The sequence below is a fragment of the Melanostigma gelatinosum genome (assembly GCF_949748355.1).
Source record: "Melanostigma gelatinosum genome assembly, chromosome: 5".
NCBI lineage: Eukaryota > Metazoa > Chordata > Actinopteri > Perciformes > Zoarcidae > Melanostigma > Melanostigma gelatinosum.
Genome location: NC_136638.1, coordinates 12925490 through 12942766, shown reverse-complemented (window position 1 = coordinate 12942766; position 17277 = coordinate 12925490). Strand labels below are relative to the sequence as shown.

The 17277-nt window shown below is 44.0% G+C and overlaps 1 protein-coding gene across 1 annotated transcript in view; it reads right to left on the bottom strand.

Moving 5' to 3' along the window:
• Positions 1-320: 320 nt before the first annotated feature.
• Positions 321-17277, bottom strand: part of pdlim7 (PDZ and LIM domain 7) — a 28955-nt gene continuing 11998 nt past the window's right edge. The window contains exons 4-13 of the mRNA XM_079268968.1: positions 13816-13843; positions 12709-12905; positions 9028-9182; positions 8600-8636; positions 4665-4741; positions 4217-4436; positions 3506-3686; positions 3205-3325; positions 1705-1820; positions 321-1300 (exon numbers count right to left, since the gene is read on the bottom strand). Coding sequence (XP_079125094.1) covers positions 1214-1300; positions 1705-1820; positions 3205-3325; positions 3506-3686; positions 4217-4436; positions 4665-4741; positions 8600-8636; positions 9028-9182; positions 12709-12905; positions 13816-13843 — 1219 coding nt within the window. The 3' untranslated portion in view covers positions 321-1213. The remainder of the gene's footprint in view (positions 1301-1704; positions 1821-3204; positions 3326-3505; positions 3687-4216; positions 4437-4664; positions 4742-8599; positions 8637-9027; positions 9183-12708; positions 12906-13815; positions 13844-17277) is intronic.

Genomic DNA, 17277 nt, shown 5'->3' with positions numbered 1-17277 from the left:
GGGACTTTGTTACAACAGCTGTTCGTGTGAAGTAGAACATTTATAAGGAACGAAGCTCCAACGAAGCAAAAACACGAGTCCATTGTCCTGTTGTTGGGGAGCAGGTGTTGGTGAGAGCAAAGACGGCAAAAACATCAGTCAACAGAAAACCTTACAGATGTGCTCAGCCCGGTGTTTTGCTCCAGCGCTCGGCACTACTACATTATTACATTTGAACACTTACAGGCCCATTCTGAAGCAATATAAATACAAATTTGACCATGAATACAAAGTACTCTAAGGAATAATCCCAACATCACTGTAACTGTAAAAAAAAAAAATTGTTTTTTTTCTTACAATAAAATGTCCAATAAATGATAATTCCAAAAAGACTGGGAGGGAGGGAAACATTTAAAACAAGTCTGTCTCTTTCTTTTTGTCACCCACATGTGCGGCTATTAAAATTGGAGCAATTGGGGATTATTACGTGGCTCAAAATTACAGTTATTAACTACTTTACTTCTCCCTTTTGCTCTGGCAAATCGCAGCACATTCTGCAGTTAGTGCTTCCGTGGAGCGGTGTGCAGAGGTCCAGTCGAGCAGAAATAGGACACCCCTTCTGTGCTCGACTGGACCCCCATTATGTTAATAGCCACTGCAGTAAGTGAGTCAGCCAGGGTCCTGAATGGGGCAACCACTTCCCTACACTTAGTACGAGAGCAGCGGCAGATCATTACTGCAATATGTTGGATTATTAACAGCTAAATGACTCCTTCACCTCGCAAGATACCGACTTAATCTCACTTCAGATTGAACAAGGATGAGATTAGTAGAGTTGCAACTACAATTAAATCTAGATGAACTGCAACTGCACTTTTTAATGTCTGATCTAAAAAAAAAACAAAGTGACATATAGTCAACAGGTTAGTGATGACATGAAACAATTCCTGAACTGCTTCCAGTTATACAACGCAGCATTCGGTATTACAGGCAGTAACACGTGTGTCCGAAAGTAAAGTAACAGCATGTGAAGCTAAACGTAAGCCTCAAATATTGAAACAAAGTCTGCCGGAAAGAAGAAAGGCCGAGTGTGACTCGGTGCGTGGTTGGAATGAAGGGGAGTAGAATGTGTACGAGTGCGCCGGAGGGCGGAGTGGGGCAAAGAGAAGGGGGAGAGCGAGAGAGCGAGAGAGCGAGAAGCGTTTCGTCCTCTGAAGATGAAGCTCGCTCTCCCTCAAACCGGAGCAAAGGCGTGCCCTTTGCACAGGGGCTTGTCCTTCTTCGAGTAGAACGTCTTCCCCTCCAGGTTGATTTGACAGAGCTTTAGAGATGAAAGGAGACAGACAGAGACAGATTGGGAGAGAAGGGCAGAGTCGATATCAGACCTCAACATTACCAATGTCAATTTACACTGTTTTTGACTGGCCGGACAGCAGGTACATATTCTTTACTTTACCGCATCTAATTTCGGTTTTCTTCACACAATGAGAGAGAGATGGAGAGAGTGATAGACTGCAGGTGACAGGACGAGAGAGAGCGAGAGCGAGAGCGAGAGCGAGAGCGAGAGCGAGAGCGAGAGCGAGAGCGAGAGCGAGAGAGAGAGAGAGAGAGAGAGAGAGAGGGGAAAGCTTGAGGTCGAGAGATGGGAGGCAGTTTTTTCAGGTGGCCAGAAGAGATGGGGCAAAGAGAGCCCCACAGGGAGCAATATCAATCAAAATGACTTACAGCACAGACGAAGCACGAATCATGCCAGCTGTAGCCCAAGGCCTCCAGGAACCGATCGCCGGCATCAATCTTAAAGTCACAGCCATGGCATTTGGTTCCAAACATCTTCTCATAGTCTGGAGTGAGAAAGGGGCGGGGAGGAGAGAAGGTGACATGATGGACATCAAATCAGAATATAATTAATTCATTCATTAAAAAGGGCTTGTATCATCCTGGAGATCAGGTCAAGCACAATGGCCTCCACAATCACCTTATGTGAACACTTAACCTTTGTTCTGGAGCACAGAGTGTGAAATAGGTTCCCATCGCTCTCTCATCTGTTCAACAGAACTGAAGGATTTTGCTCTTGAAGGAGAGTAATATCCCTACACACACACACACACACACACACACACACGACAGCAATAGTGATGGATGGAGCTGTTTTGAAGCAAAGTGTTGGCTCCTCTCCTCATTTGATACTCGGCGTTTGCGGTATTTTGTCCACCGACCGTACGTCAGTGCCTCTCCACAGTTGAAGGGAGGGATTACGATGAGGGGAAATTGCTCCAGATACTTGACTGGATTTGCCAGTCCCTTTCATCACAAGGTCTCTTGGGAAAGTGTCAGGTTATAATGCTGCTCGAGAGCGAGTGGGTGGGATCGGCACGGCCCCTGAAAGATGCTGAGGCAGCAGAATGTTTATCAGACCTAAAGGCATTATTCAGAGTACGAGTACTCAGGTTCTGGCTTCTCCTCTGATGAACCAGCGATCCACGTCAGAGCCTCAGCGGTGAGAGAGAGAGAGAGAGAAGCACGCCGGCCGAGCTTAATCATTTACAGCATAATAGAAGAGCACACACACCATTCATAAAGTGCAATAGAGAAACGTATGAAGTAAACTGGAGCTAAATAGATGACAGCAGATGAAAACGTCACACTTCATGATTGACTGTGGTTTGTGCCAAGAGATTCATGATGTAGGCCCACGCAGCCTGAACGACACTGTGCTTAGCAACAGCATCCATTTAAAGTAAAAGGATACGACATCTTTGATCAAATGAGCTCGATCACAGACTTAATGCTGCACGGCGGGGTGTCACTTCTCACTCCGTTCATCCATGCACGTAGAGCCCAGTGCAGATTTAGGATAAATATGAAAGGCTTGATCCATGTGTTAACTTACAGTGAGGATCTTCAGCATGCTTTTGCCAGCTGTTTCATATGTTCCTGCTACAGCTTTGCCTTTAATTCAGGTTGAGAGTTTTATGTTAAACCTGGAGTTTCTGTGGGTGTCAAGGTTTGTTCAGCCATTGTGGTTGCTGCTGCGGTGTTCTGACATTCTTCCTCTAGAAACCACATTAATAGGATGTTTCCAGCAGAGGAGTTTTCATTACGGAGATTCCTTCATCTCTTTCATGAAGCCTCTAGAATGTGTGACGGAGAATGTTGTACTATACAGTCTGAATGAGAGAAAGACACCGTCCTCGAGAGGAAGGACAGAGCAGTTCAATCTCTTACCTTTCTCACAGTAGGGTTCGCCCTCCTCCATGTAAAAGGCTTGGTTCCTGATTGCAGTCTTGCAGGCTGCACACTTGAAACACTGAACATGGTAGGTCATCTTCAGGGCATGCATGATTTCCTGATGAAGGGAGAAAGGAGTTGTTATAGTGGTGCTGGAGTACAGCGGAGACCAGATCCAGATAACCTTGTACAAAGAAATCACAGACTACCAACCTGTGAAGCAGCAGCTCTTTTCAAATGCAAAATATTTCCATGTTTCTGGTTTGTGTTTGGGTGAACACGGTCGTGCCGTACTTACCCCTGTGATCTTCTTTTTGCACTTTGCGCAGTTGGGAGCGTATCGGTTATCGTGGCACTTGGTGCAGTAGACGGACCCTCTCTCCTCGAAGAAGCCCCCCTCATCCAGGACCGCCTTACACTGTGAACATGTAAACTCCTCCGGGTGCCACGAACGCCCCAGCGCTACCAGATACCGACCTCTGGAAAACACATACATACACACAGACATCAGAGGCATGATTGAAGTCTGCAACATCACTTTCCACCTAAACAGGGAAAACAAGGACCGCGCCAAAGGAAATGTCAGCACGTCTGACAAACACGCAGCAAAAGCTCACTGGTCCCTCTGTGAGCGGTGACCACAAACTGGAGACGTGTTTTTTTTTAGTTCTTCTGGGAACTTTGTACCTGCACTTGTTGAGAAAGAGTTTGCAATAGTGACCAGAATAATAACGACGGTTTATCTGTGAAATGTGTGTGAAATGAGATTTAAATTATTTCAGAATCAGCATAATGCTCGTCCCCAGTGATAAAAAAAGCGTCTCCAAACTGTTAATTATGCTGAGTGACTAAATTTGCCGCAGACATACAATCTGTCACCGCGTATATTAACGCCGTTAAAGGATGTTAATTCTCTAAATTTCTCTTTGAAAAGAGCAAAACATGGAGAGCATTTTAATCTGGCGAAATGAATCAAACTGTCACCATCGATGCGGCGGTGCGGTCTCACCTGATGATTTTGTTGCAGGCGCCACATACCGGGGTACTCCCGCCGTCTTCGGCTGCGTGCTGCGCAGCCTGCAGGATGGAGCTGCGGTTCTGCATAGGCGTCGGCTGGACCGGCTGCTGGTGCTGAGTCACGACTGTGCTGGTCTTGTCTGGGCGAAAGCGGTCGGCGAAATTAGGGTCAGTGACCCACGGTGGCCGAGCGGAGGGACCTGAACTGCCCGCTGACAAAACAAGGACATTTGTTTTGGAATTACAGCGAAACACTTGGCTGTGACTTTGAATTCTTGCACTATGGGGACACGTTTATGTAATATACACGCTCCCTCCAGATGTACGTTGGAACAGATTTGTGTGTCAACGTTGTCGCTGCTGATATGCTCATGTATCGACGCTTAATAAGAATCTATTAGCACAACCTCTACTGGATGCTGCTGCGGCTCTTCATACACGCATCAGCAGGAGCAGAAACTCACCATCTGGTTTATCTGCTGCCTGGGCCTTGGCAGGTGAGAGAGTTGGCTCAAGGCTGTGAAGAGGAAATGACTAATTAGAGAAAGCACACACACCCCTCAGTAACCATGGTTACTCCTCAATGAATATCATGTTTGGATATCAGCAGCCATCGCTGTCTCCATTACGTTGTACCACCAATGACCTGGCGAGTGTTAAAGAAGATACACTAATAGAATTGATTTGCGGGCCATTTTACACGATAAACACCAGCCTTTGTGAGACTTAATCAATCACGCAATTTAAAACGATCAATGGCGCAACAACAGATGCCACGGTGCGCATTCGGTGAAGGCATTAACAAATGGTTGAAGAGCTGCTGCTCTAATGAGAGCAATCGGAAACGTGAACATCTCGGATTGATTGACGTCACTCACGGGCGAAGTGAGAGAACGACAAACTCAGACACGCTCTGCTGACAGATTCGGATGCAGACGAGTTTCGCTGCGAGCCTGCATGTGCAAAAGTGTTGAAATAAAAGAGTTGGTTTCCACATTTCAAAGTTCCGTTACCCGCAGCAAGCGTCACTATATTCAGAAAATCTTCAAACCATGACTGAGAAGGGAAAAAACAACAACTTCTGAGCCAAGATAGTTCGCTCTGGAGACGTCTCATCTTGGGGAAAAAATATAACACAGCCGAGGGCATCCATCGTGTTTACATCAGCAACTGTGCAAGCTACAATACACTAATGAAACATGATGCAATCATTTCTCATTTGCAAGGAAAAAGAAGAAAATGTGAAATGAATTACCCTTCAACAAGGGTAAAGAAACTACAGCAAAACAGAGTAAAAAAAAAAAAAGGAGGCCGGGTGAGAAAGATATCCGGCAATTGGGTCAAACAATAAGGACAGAACAAACCTGTTTACCATACAGACCCGGGGTCAGCTACCTTTCGCCCCACACACTAGCAGGCCTGCCTTCTGGGACCCCAGCAAACAACATGCTGGCCTCTACGCTCCCTTACAGCGCTGCCCTACATGACAACAGACCAGTGGCACCGACTCCTCAAACACCTTTGAGAGGTTTGTTTGGCTGCACCTCACTCCGGTGAAGGTTGCAGGTGCAAATTGGAGTACATCCTCTACAGCTGCCTATTCCCACCTGGAGCGGTCTGGATCATGTTTTCTTGACATTTTCACCGTTTCAACATCCTCCCCTCCCCCCCTCAGCGTTATGCAGGTGCACAATTCCCGCATCACAGACGGGAGGTTTCTCTTTCCCTATGACAGAGCTTTGGACAGTTTTGGAGATGTTTTTTGGCTTCTGCTCCTGTGGGATGCGTCGACCTGAGCAAAAAGGAAATTGTTGGCAGCTCAACATCCGGCAGAGAAAAGGAGGAGGTTTTGATTTGAGATGGCGGAAGAAGCCAACATTGATTGATGACTTCTCCTAATTTGACATAAAGTGTTTCAACACAATTATTGGTCATGATTTCAACTAGTTTAGTTAGTCACGGCATATAATCAGTTCTTTAATAATTGTATATTTGGTAATACTACTAAGATTTCCTTACCAACAACACAAGTAAAGCTGAACTTTTTCTGGACGTGAAATTGTCATTTCCTTACTCGTTTCTTTAAAATAGCAACCCTGCAGCCATAAAATTCATCATTCCTTCAACAATCTATTAACATACGTACAAATGTACATTTTCTTTTCAAACAGTTTCCAGTTGTCTTTTTAACAAAAACTGACGTAAAATGACAAGTGTTTTCAATGGTTAGGCGCCATGTATTAACCAGACTTGGCTGTATAAGATAAATCAAAGCTCTTCTCTCTGATAAAGGCCCCTGTACTGTGGCTGAACTGTGATAATGTCTTTTTATTGGGTATTAAATACTCTGAGCCTTTTATCCAAGACTAAAGGCTATAATTCCTCACTGTGCACTTTACGATTTTGCATTACTTCGTGCCCCTTTTGTGTTCATGCCTCACCGCACAACGATTAAAGTAAGCCCTGAACCTTGATCTTAGAGAAGGCACGTCGTGTCTTCAGATTGGCACGAAAGCTGAGGAAACCTTCTTCTCCACAATGGTTGTGTTCAGTACACGAGGTAAATAAAGAAACTGTTGCAGCTCAGCTTAAGAAAGAGAAGTACATCAAGAGATTCATCCTTTTAAGCTGGAATACTGAATAAACAAAAAAGAAACAGAAGACAGGACAGAGAAGCAAGAGTTGCTTTTTTTCCAGATGTTTTATATTTTTGATGACAGCAAAAAAAAACAAAAGTACAGATTTATGTTCCTTTTCTTTCTTAATGTTTGGAGAAGCCTACAAGATGAGGGGATCACAAATGAGAAAACTAGAGGATGAAGAACTCAATAAATAGAAACAGGCAGAGAAAGTGAGAAAGAGAGATCAAAGGAGGGTCTGAACTTCACAATCAAAGAAGAATAACGAACAGAAAGGCGCTTCCCACTGCTGAGACCCCCCTTCCCTCCGCTTAACTCCCAAGTAATGCAGTGTGAAATGTAAAACAGGGCCACAGACACAATGGTCCACAGTGTTGTCAACAATCATCAAGACAGAGATTCAGAGGGAGATCTTACACTTAGGCTCAGTATGCAAGGTTCCACTTTGGGCTTTATTATCTAGGCAATATTTCTTCTATTTTTAGTTTGCTTTTCCTTTCCCCCAAACTTCTTTTTCACCTCATCTGTATCTGAAAGGTGAATTTGTTAACTGCCATTGGACGGTCAGCTATCTTCGGCGTCATTGTCACGTAGTCGTTGCGGTGTGGCTATCGCTAGCAGGCTCCGGCTGGGCTCTGCATCCCATGGCGTCTAGGATGTCGCTCAGGATTTGATATTGAGGGCGCGAGCAGACCTGTCGTGGTGCCAATCCCTCAGACGGGCATAGCGGGGACTCTGAATCTCAGTGAGGAACTTTTCCCTGACCGACAGCAACAGAGATATGAAAACAGAGATAGGCAGGAAGGAAACGGAGGGTAGGGGAGAGAACAAACACAAATAAGAGCATGAGAGCAGAAAGTGGAATAAAGTGCACAAAAAGGTGAAAAAGTAGCAGAGAAATAAAAACAGGCGAAAACACCAAAAGACGGAACGAGGATATGATGATAGGGCCGGAAGGCAAATATTGAAAGTGAAAGCATATTTTGGGAGATATGCTGATCCACTTTCTTTTGCCAAGAGTTAAATGAGAAGATTGACTGCGTTTGTTAAATACAGCCAGTAGCCAAGTGCTGAGCGTAGCAGAGCAAACAGCGAGCCTGGCTCAGTCGCAAGGTAACAAAACCCACCTCCCAGCATGAAGCTCACTAATGAACACGTTTCACCCCGCTTATTTAAAACATACTAAAAGCACAAACACAATGTGGTTTCAAGGGGTGTTGCGCGTCGCGCTGCATCTTAGCGGAGGACCAGTCACCTCCCAGAGTCCATGCTGGAGGCCGAGCAACCTCGTGGCGATGACGAGACTCACAGAAGTTAATGCGCTCGGCTGAGGAACAGTCAATGGGTGGTGGTCAGATTTTGTTACCGTTGAACAGAGACAGATTAGCCGTTTGCAGTCTTTATGCTAAGCTAATTGGCGGTTGGCTTATGAGCTGGGATACAGACGGGGGGGGAATATCGGTCTTCCCAGCTATTCCATGGCAAGAAAACTATTATTTTATGTACCCAATCTTCAATTTCTTAAAATAAAAATGATGCTATGAATCAAGAATAATAAAATAATCAAAAGGATGTACAAATCACACCACACATGCCAGTATTTGAAGAAGCAAAATTAAAATAAAGGTGAGTTTAAACCTTGAATTTCTGAAATGGTTGCAAAACTGAAGCCTTCCACACACACAAATGAACACTGGAGACCGACGAGTTCAAATCAATGAAAGTCGAGATTTTACCTGGACCTCTTCACGATTTCATCATCTGGGTCCTGCACTGCGAGATCCAGGAGAGACACACATTAGCATGCCCTTCTGATTAAGAAAGTGCTTTTCAAAGACAAACAGCTGACCACGTGCGGTCCTTACACAGCCTCTGTAGTAATAAACCTGTACATCCGTTTCTCAGACTGGTTAGAGTCACGAGCAAATCTGTGTCACTGACGACAGCAGAGGCCCCTCTCCACGGCAAAGAAAAATAAAAAACCAACACCCCTGATATCCACCTTTCCTGCATCTCTCACTATGCTGCCACTCTCACCGATAGTCGCTATGATCGGATCACATTAGATCAACTGCTCAGTCACAGGCCTTCACCTACACCTTATCTCGACTACCAGAGACGCCCCACCCCTAACCCATCACGCCAGGTCTGGTCCCCGACTTACTGAAGTCGGTGCCTGTGAGCTGGGCCAGGATGCGGAAGGAGCGGGACTGGGTGGTGCCGGTGCGGGGCTGCCAGTCCTCAGTGTCCTGGATCAGCCTCTCCTTGCTGCGGTCGTTGGGGATAAAACAGGGCAAGTTCTCCACCCTGAGGCCGTGCCTGCACACACACACACCCAGCAGCAGCACACAGCAGGCGCAGTTAACACAAGCCCAACGAGGGACTACCCACTCACACCAACCCGGCATTGAAAATAGAGGACATCCTGCACGGATCATGCAATACTTAACGCTCAGCATCACGGTCACGCAATAAGCGAGCTAATGGACATCCATTACTGCGATTACTCATGGGCACACTATAGACGCTCATAAATGGACATTACCGCATTAGAGAGCGCATTTATAACTGTCATTAGAATCGATGGGAGATAACCTGTCAGACCTAGCCTAGTGTGTGGAAACATTATACTCATTCATATATATTAAAAGCTTATATTGTGATGGGCAACTCAAGAAGCAGAACAAAAGATGCTTTCCATTTCCAACATTTCAGCAGGGTTGCCGGTCAACTGCAGCATGCATTTATCATTAAGCCAGTAGAGGATGAAGATGAATGGTGATTAATAAAACTAGCTTTGCCCTTTAGCATCTCTATTCTGTAAACCGTATCTGCGGAAGAGCAACAACTCTCCTCTCTCGTCATATCTAGCCTGCCCATAATAACCTAATAAGCTGACAAGCCAGCCGGCATGCAGCCGCCCCTTACTTGTACTCTTGGCACACATCACCATAGTAAGTCGCTTCACCCCTGTAGAACAGACCAAAGGTGAAATAGATTGTACAAAGATGTCAGAGGGGAGACAGACGATAGGAGACATTAACATAAAGAGAGATTTTGACGAGTTAAGAGCTTTTAGACATTGTGATGTTCATAGTTTTGTTTTCAGTGTGACTTGTGAATTACTCCTCTAATCTTTGCCTTTTTCTTGTAAATTATTGGATGATTTTAAATTAAGTTATTGAAAAAAAAAAAAGATATATATATAGTTTTTTTATATTCATCATAAAGGCTCACTACCAGTAAACGTATGCAACCGGAGAAGGGTTGCAAGCACACTAAGAGAGGTCACAAGACAAAAAGGAGTGGAACTATTGTGTGCGAGTGTAAATGGCAATTTAAAAAAAGGCAAACATTTTGTCTGGACTGTTCATGAAAATAGAAATATACTAACTTGTCAAGAGCTTCCATCTGTAGCGTGAAAAGAAAAGAGGAAAACAGAAAATCAGAAGATCAGAGTTCAGCTTTAAGTTAAACTGAAGAAAAACCAGAACGTGTCGATACTGTATATGTCATGGGTCGTCCACAACAGAAGACCAAAAATGCAGGATGCAAAAAATAAAAAATAAAACGTGCAAGAGATGCCACAAGACATGCAGTTATTGTCAACAAGCTCAGAGAGAAAGACAGCATTGTTTGTCTGTCAAATCATCTATTGTCCCCCTGACCCGAAATGACTGGCACCAAACCTTTGCCAAACATCTCACCCATGTGCACAAATGCGTTACAGAGTTATGCAAATGGATGTAGCATTTGGCCAAAGAAGAAAAGAAAAGAAAAACCCCGTCGCCTGATTCATGTGCCATTGAAGTCAGTCTAATTTCTCTTGTGCTCTGAACTCCATCCACAGCGAGAAATGCCACAGCCGTGACGCTTCCTGATGTCAGGGTAAGCTCTGCACAAACACCATCACACCAAACCTGTTTGACTGCAACAGGCCGAGACACATCAGACATTATGTGTTTGCATCGGACCGTTTACTGTCTGGAGAAATCCAACAACGTCTTCATCGGAAGAGAGCCGAGAGTTATAATTGAGATCTAATCTTCTCAAAAGTGGCCGGAGGAAAGGGTTCAGGCCGTCTACAGAGAAACTTCACAAAAAATGTGAGAAGCTCTCGACAGCAAGCAAGTGTGGCTGCTTAAATTATCGAGCACCGGGGCAGTAAAAGCTGATGAGAACTCAGCAGAATTTACGAGTGAGGCTAAATACAGCCAACGGGCCACATCTCACCAATGGCTGCAGTCGGATCACAGGAACCAGACGGTCCTGTCCTCAAACACTATCTCACGCCACACTGCCTTCTGGATCATCTAAAATGAGGTTTGGTCCATTCCTGGAATCCTTGTAAAATCTGAAAACTGGTCAAATTCAGACATTTATTTTGTGTAATTGTAGACGCAAGAGTTTGGTCATTGGAGCAGTGACTTCATTTTTAGTACACAGCAGAGATAGCTGCATTACAGCTCTGAAACCTGAAAAGTTATAATAATTTACCACCAAATTGATCAATAAAGTTTTCAAGGAGAGACTGAAGATTCACTTTTCCAACACAGCCGATCAAACGTTTACTGGAGGGACATGTGAGAAGGCTCCACTTCAAGAGTTGGTTGAGCAGCTTTTACTTGGCCCATGAAATGCGTTTCACAAAAAAAACAAGCTGCACCGTGATCAAGACTTCCCATCATTACTACTGTGATGTGACAAATGACCCGATAACTTCAGTAAATCATGGAACAAAATGAGTCCAAAGAGGAAGTTGACACCGACATCACCAGTAAATTATGAGCTATGTAATCAAATGTATTATCAGGAGGTATGACTTCTGACTCATGCAATGTTTCAAACACTTCTAATAGCTGAGAAATACTGCACTTGAAAATGAATTATCTTTCTTTTCAACGTCCTACTGACCGTAGAAGCAAGATGCACGTAACAATCACAGTCGATCAATAACCCGTCTGTTGAAATAGCGAATCAGTTTGAAAAGGTGGATCGATTTGCAAGAAATTATACATTCCTCAAAAGTTTAAAAAGTCTTACTTTTTAGTATTTGTCTATCCCTCTCACATATAGTGAGGATGACGGGAACAAAAGGAAAAGATGGAGAAAAATCAATAGCACAAAAATAGATCATAACTTCTACAGCGGCCAAAGAGACAAAAAGAAGAGCCAGAGAAAAAATTAAATTGATTTTAAAAAGGCCATAAAACTGTGACTGATTATATTGACACATCCTTCAGTAATCTCTGTAAAACAGGTTTTGTCAACCGATGAATTCCTTTCAGCTGAAGGAACCAGCTTGAATTGCAAATGTCAGCTAAATATCCCCCGCTAATGCTAACGAAGCGTTTGCTTTCAGCTGTACGATAAAGGCCAACAGGATCATTAAGGTTCGTTTTGACAAGAGCTGACAACCTCCTCCTCCCTCCTCCCTCCTCCCTCCCTCCCTCCTCCCTCGTCATTCTATGGCCTGAGTCCATCTCTGATCTATAGTGGCAGCTTATTACTGCTGGTGTCTTAAACAACCGCATACGTTTATACACAAGTCATCATATGCTTGGTGTCTTGTTTGTCACATTATTGGCAGAAAGTGGAATCATGAAGTAGATCTCAGCAGTGAGTCAGCAGCATACCGTTTATGTTTTCTGGAATGCATCTTAAAATCGGTGACATAAATTTGGCAATAGACAAGTAAATTGTTAACATAACGTCGTTTGGAAATCCTGAAGGAGTTATTTTCTCCTTAGCGTAAAACCAGAATAATGAGACATCAAAAAAACCATTAAAACCACATTAGTCACATTGTGGTTCCGAAGGGAATAGTGTTTATTTATCCACCTACCCATTCTGCGGCTGCTGCATACTGGCACGGCCCTGTGAGCTTTGGGTGTTAAGTTTAGGGGAGTAGGCCACAGGTTTAATAGCAGGCCCTGAGTTGGCACTACCACCACCTGCTGTAAATGGCCTCGCCATCTTGTTAATGGTGGTGCTGGGGGCAAAGGAGTACTTTGGCTGCACAGAAGCCGGAGCAAGTGAGTCCTACGAGGGCGTGGGAGAGGGAGACAATGCAGCACAGCAAACAACATGCGGTCAGACATTTTTGAGACACAATGAAAAAAAAGGTCCTTCTGCTGTTGCACAATCCCAAAGTTTATATCAAGAAAGCTTCCAGCGCAGCCCAAGATTTTTTATATTGCAAATTATTACTCCGGGGCTGAAGGATCAGCTTTGTCAAAGCCTGCAGGCTTTTCTCTGTGCACGGAAGAAGTGCTTAAGAAGTGTGAACACAGACATTTTATTTGTGTTGGCAGTCGGCCACGGACTGGCCAAAGTAATCTGCTGCTGCTGGTAAAAAGGAAAATGCTCAAAGTGAGAAATTGTCTGACGCGTCTCACTAATGAGACTTCTCACCGAGCATTATGCTCAGACTGCAAAAGAACACCCACTGAAATGGAGCACTGACTTTGTGAAGAGCATTTTGTTCCTGCTGTGTTTGCTAACAATATCGTGCAGCACAAAGCAGTTCATGACACCGTTGTACCATACACGGCGTTATCAGTTGGGCAAGTAGCTCTAAAGAGATGTGATCGTGAAACTACTTGCATCAGTATTACACACTGGCTTCAGGGATTGTGCAAGGCATCACGAAATAAACCACAGAAAACTCCAAAAGCAATATTCACAACACTCCATCCAGCAAACAACTACTCTAGCGACTCAGTGACGCTTCGCTAAAGTGTCCATGCACAGTGCATGGACTCTGCGAGGGCTCGACAGGTGACTCCAGTGAATTTAAACACAAAGTGACATAACACACTATTGAAGCCAATTGTGAGCAATGATTAAAGGAAGTTTCCAATTCAATCAACGTCACTGTAGTCCTGTAGCAGACCATGCCAAAGTGTTCATGCAGAGGTGAGCGCAATGTTCCGGACAGATTTAGTCTTACCTTCTGGTCTCCACCCGCTTTGAAAGCTCTGTGAAAAGAAGAGACAATACACACTTACAACAAACTCAAACACGAAAACTGTTATTTGATAAATCACACAAGTCTGCAATGTTTCAGTCAAAGGAAAAGTTGCGTTTGCGACAACGGCAATGTTGAATCTCCTGAACAATTTACTTACGACGACTTATACTGCAACACTTTTGAAGCAAAACTGGTATTACACATTGTACTAAATCTAAATTACAATGACAAAACCTGGGCTATAATAAATGAGTCTGATTACACAGATACAAATATCCACAAAGACTAATTGCTGGACTCTCACAACATTGTAAGCAGCTTAGAGAGTGACTTTGGTTTTCAATTAGATTTTCTTTTGGTTTTTACTGAAAGGCTCTTATTGTTGTAGTTTTGGCCATCCTTCCCATTAGTTAAGACAACATTCTAACAGCAAGCTTAATTGCTTAAATAGAGAGTTGCAGGAACCCTGCTTGAGACGGTTTTATTGCAAACAAGTGATCAGACGGGACCAGTTCAACCCACTTATCTAAACCACTCGCAGATGCAAGAATAAAAAGAGAATGCACTCATAATAATTATCCAATGCATCATAAAACTACACGAGCACACATGTACGACTGAACCCAGAAGTATCCCTACCGTTAGATTCAGGATGTTTACAGCGCGGTTGTAAGTTCACTTTTGTTTTCATATCTGTGGCTTTGGACAACTGGGTTGAAAACTGGACTTGTTTGCTTGCAATGCGTGCTTGTGATGCGTGCTTGTGATTGCAGATTCACAATGCTGCACAAGCCAGTGTGGTGCGCTTCCTTACTCTAATCCCAGGATTCACATTGCTGCTGTGCCTTTGCTGACTGGAGGAGACGGTTCATGAAAATATCGTAACACAGTAAACATGTAGGCACCTAGCTTTATATTGCTGCTGGCTCCTGAAAGAACTCAAACCACGACCATCCTCTGCCCAATGTTTGCATGCTGCACAAAGCTCCCACCGGGTTAAGCAAGAATGAACCAGCCCTCATTGTTCCGGGCTACAGTCGCACAAAACAATGGGCAGCGCTTCCTGCGACATTGAGGAATGAATAAGCACTCGTCGCTGCCTGCTCAACACGAGATGGAGTCGGGTTGAAGACAGGATGACAACAGGGCTGTATAGATGGAGAGTGAACGGAGAGAAGGGAAGGCTACCGACATGTCTGTGCGTGTCACACTTCTGGGAGACGAATCAATGTGACGTTCATAGCGCTTCAGCTCGCCTTAACCCACAATGTGATGAGTCACACTTCAAAGCGGGGATATAAGGACCGTCTATGACAACCGCTACTTACTGTATTCATTTTGGCAAACTGGACTGAAATGAACAAATGCGGAGATGATTTCATGGAATCCGTTGTTTTGTTTTTTTTGCTTGGCCCAAATTTGACCTGTACTGAAACTAAATATGCACACTACGAGCTCATTTCCTGCCTCATTTCATTCCAACATCTCCCATGACACTGTAATTAACTTTGCACACATCACCGACAAAACTCAAACCAAAAAACCTCGAGGCCGATCCTCGACATTGAGATACGGACCTTGTGAGTCCCTGTAGCTGCGACATGATCTCCTTTCTTTGAAGCTGAAAATCTATTGCCCGTATTTTTTTGGATTCCACTTCCTATAAAACGCCCCTGGATAAAGCCTCAACCTTCCCCATAAAAATGACACCAAATGATCATTGGTGTTGAACAAAATGAGGCACTAAAGCAAACAATAGACCATATGTCATCACCGTGCTGTCCTCCTCTCTTCACATAAAAGAAACGGTGGATCGCAGCCAAGACACGAATAAATAAAACTGACACCAGCTCTTCTCTGGGAAGTGCTTCAGCAAAACAATATTTGTCTTACAATACAATAATAGGAGAAGGCGAGATGAAGAGAGCAGACTGGGGAGTCATGGGTAGTGGAAGAATGTGAGATGTTTACAATAGCTGGCCTCCACATGGAGATGAGGGATCGAGGAGGGAAACCCCCGAATGCCGCACAAAGTACGGTGAAGTGAAGCTGTGGCTTATCACAGGCCTATCCAAGCATTACACCAGTCCCTGTGAGGGAACGCTTCATTAAATGGGCTTGTGTTTTAAAATGCAAAACAATATTTGCTGCCATCACCGCCCCATTTTAAACAATATTTCACACACAAAGCTACAGGTTTTTGGTATGAAACACCCCTCAACACCTCAATTTCATCTTCCGTCACAAGAGAAATCCTTACAAGAATAAAAACAAATCTCAAACCCGCATAGAAATAACTACAGCAAGCTTTCAGTGTAATGAAGTTTGCTACGATAACACACAAAAGATGATTTGTTCTAAGTCGTTCAAAATTTGTTTACATAATTCACATTCAGGTTTTGGCATCGCATAGCCGCCCAAAACAGCAAGGACATCTTGTTCAGATAACACTATCCAAGTCTGAGTTGGAGTTCTGAACGTCCGTTAGACGGACGCATCATCCTGCTCAAGTAGAACGACTGATCCATCCCTCTGCAGAGAGCGCGGCGTCACTTTCTTTGACTTATCCCCTCACCACAGAGGCCAACAGGACTCTCCCACTCACTTTTCTAATTCTCCTCTACTTTTAAACTCTGAAAAACCCCACCCATGTCTCTACTGCTCTCTCTCCTTCACACACACACTCCTTTTAAGGCATTTAGTGTTCGTTCCGTGTGACGTCTTTCTGCAGGAATACAAAAAGAAACATGCAACATCAGCAGTGCATCTTCTTGGCTGTATGAAATGCAGGAATTGCTGCTCTTTGATAGCAAAGAGCAGCAACCTTTTAGAACACCCCTACTAGATACAGTAACTCTCGTTATCTTTGGGCATAATGATAACCTGCTGCAAGATTTATGAAACTACATATTGCATACAAGATTGTAGTAGTAACACTCCACAAAGCCCCAACTCAAAATCTGCCTCTTTTTTCTCGTAAATTTGCTGCTTTATTCTCAAAGAACATCAAATTTGCAAGATTATTAAATCATAAATTCACAAGGTAAAAAAAAAAAAAATCGGAAAGATGGGGGAACGCAAAACCAATGCGAAATAGTTCACTTTGCAAGGTTGGATCAACCTGGTCACACCACAGATGCCTATCCTGAACACTGCGGCGACGTGAGCCGCCGCAGTGCAAAATATGTTGTGTTGTGACGAACTCTCCATCCATCCATTCGTTCTTATCTCCGGATGGCAGGAGCAGCCGGTTAAGCAGAGTATTAAAGACGTCCCTCTCACCAGCCAACTCTAAGGACATAATTCACCGTAATCTGTGGTTCAACACAAGCACTTATGTACCTTTTCTGTGTTATTTCCCCTTCACACCGACAGTCACAGTTGGGTGCAGTCCTTTAAACGCGTCAATGTGTAACTTTGGTAACACGCGTTTTAATATCA